This window comes from Etheostoma spectabile, chromosome 10 (genome assembly GCF_008692095.1).
Source record: "Etheostoma spectabile isolate EspeVRDwgs_2016 chromosome 10, UIUC_Espe_1.0, whole genome shotgun sequence".
Lineage (NCBI taxonomy): Eukaryota > Metazoa > Chordata > Actinopteri > Perciformes > Percidae > Etheostoma > Etheostoma spectabile.
The window spans coordinates 23,413,287-23,414,618 of NC_045742.1; the positions used below are offsets into that span (position 1 = coordinate 23,413,287).

At 37.0% G+C, this 1,332-nt stretch overlaps 1 protein-coding gene across 2 annotated transcripts in view; it reads right to left on the reverse strand.

Moving 5' to 3' along the window:
* The window catches only part of ptcd3 (pentatricopeptide repeat domain 3), a 16,076-nt gene that overhangs the window by 13,372 nt on the left and 1,372 nt on the right, over positions 1–1,332 (reverse strand). For both annotated transcript variants that reach the window (XM_032527760.1, XM_032527761.1), the window contains exons 2-4: positions 1,066–1,118; positions 285–324; positions 80–125 (exon numbers count right to left, since the gene is read on the reverse strand). In XM_032527760.1, the coding sequence (XP_032383651.1) occupies positions 80–125; positions 285–324; positions 1,066–1,118 (139 nt within the window). The remainder of the gene's footprint in view (positions 1–79; positions 126–284; positions 325–1,065; positions 1,119–1,332) is intronic.

Here is a 1,332-nt window from a genome sequence, read left to right on the forward strand (position 1 = left end):
AAAAAAAAGAGTAAAACACAGAGAGACAGACAACAGTCCACACAGAAAGACCCTGAGAAAGATGTGAAGGAGCTCTCACCCTGCTGACAGTCGAAGCCAGAGCCTCCAGCACTGCCTCCTTGCTCCTGTTCCATTAATTAATAGTCTTGTTTAAACATTTAAAACTGGGTGGTGTATTTAAATAAGCTCTGTGTAAATGAGGTTTCTCTGACTATAAGGTACACAGTGTTGCCTGCACTGTGTGAAACTTTAAGACGTCATGCAACAGTAATATAGAAACATACCATGTTTTCTTCCTGGGGATCACAATAGTACCTGTAGATTCTGCAACGACATCAGGAAAAGGTGTGATTTTAATATGATTTATCACTGATGTATTACAATCCATTATAAATAACGCCTTGCATTGGATGTAGTTAATGGGAGGGGCAAAATTTCTCTCAAATCTAAAAATTTGCCAACAATAAATCCAATTATTTTTTGAAGATCAGTCAGTTGTTATTGTTAACAAATCCCTGTCAGTTGCTCATCCTCGAGCCCATTTGTTCTCTCTGTTCTTGCTGAGGATGAAAATCTTTTAAAATGGTATGTCGTTTGTTTCAGTTTATTAATTTATGGTTTTAGGCTGACAAGGCAAAAAAAAAATCCTAAAAGAGTCAGACACTGTATTTTTAAGTAAACATGACTTCTGACTTATTGGAGTAAACAGTGCATTTGCTGGAGACTAATTTCATCTGTGTATTAATGTGCATTGCTCTAGATTTATGGCGGCAGGACAATGTATGTTAGATCAACTCAAAAATAAACTAAAGTGTCTTCGTTAAACTTCATGTACAAACATTTTACCCTGTGCAACCTTTGTTCAACAATAATGAACAGATAAAAACAACAATAATTCTCCAGGCAACAGCTGATAGTTCGATCAGTTTATTCTTGAATTATTTTAACAATTTAGAAAATATTCATGTGTTTATATTATTATCATGTTTAAGCAGTCCCCCTGAGGATGCCTACAGATGGGCTCAGGTTATATTTTAAGGCAGTTCAAAAAACATTCTAAATTACCTGCATTAGTTTCTGCAGCATGTTGTCGAAGAGCTGGAGTCCAACCAAAACTCCTTAGGGGGAAGAATAATTAATTAAAAGGAGGTACACTTTGAAATGGATTATTTCAGTCCTCTGATGCTGTGTTAATTCATATATCCCATATAAAGTAGTACAGATAGTGGAGGCTGGGGGTGTGGCCTTGACCAACTGCAACTTCGCTCATTTGAAAGCCATGATAGGGTCATTCGAGATGAACTGCGCCTCGCCTGTAAAGTGGACGAGAGC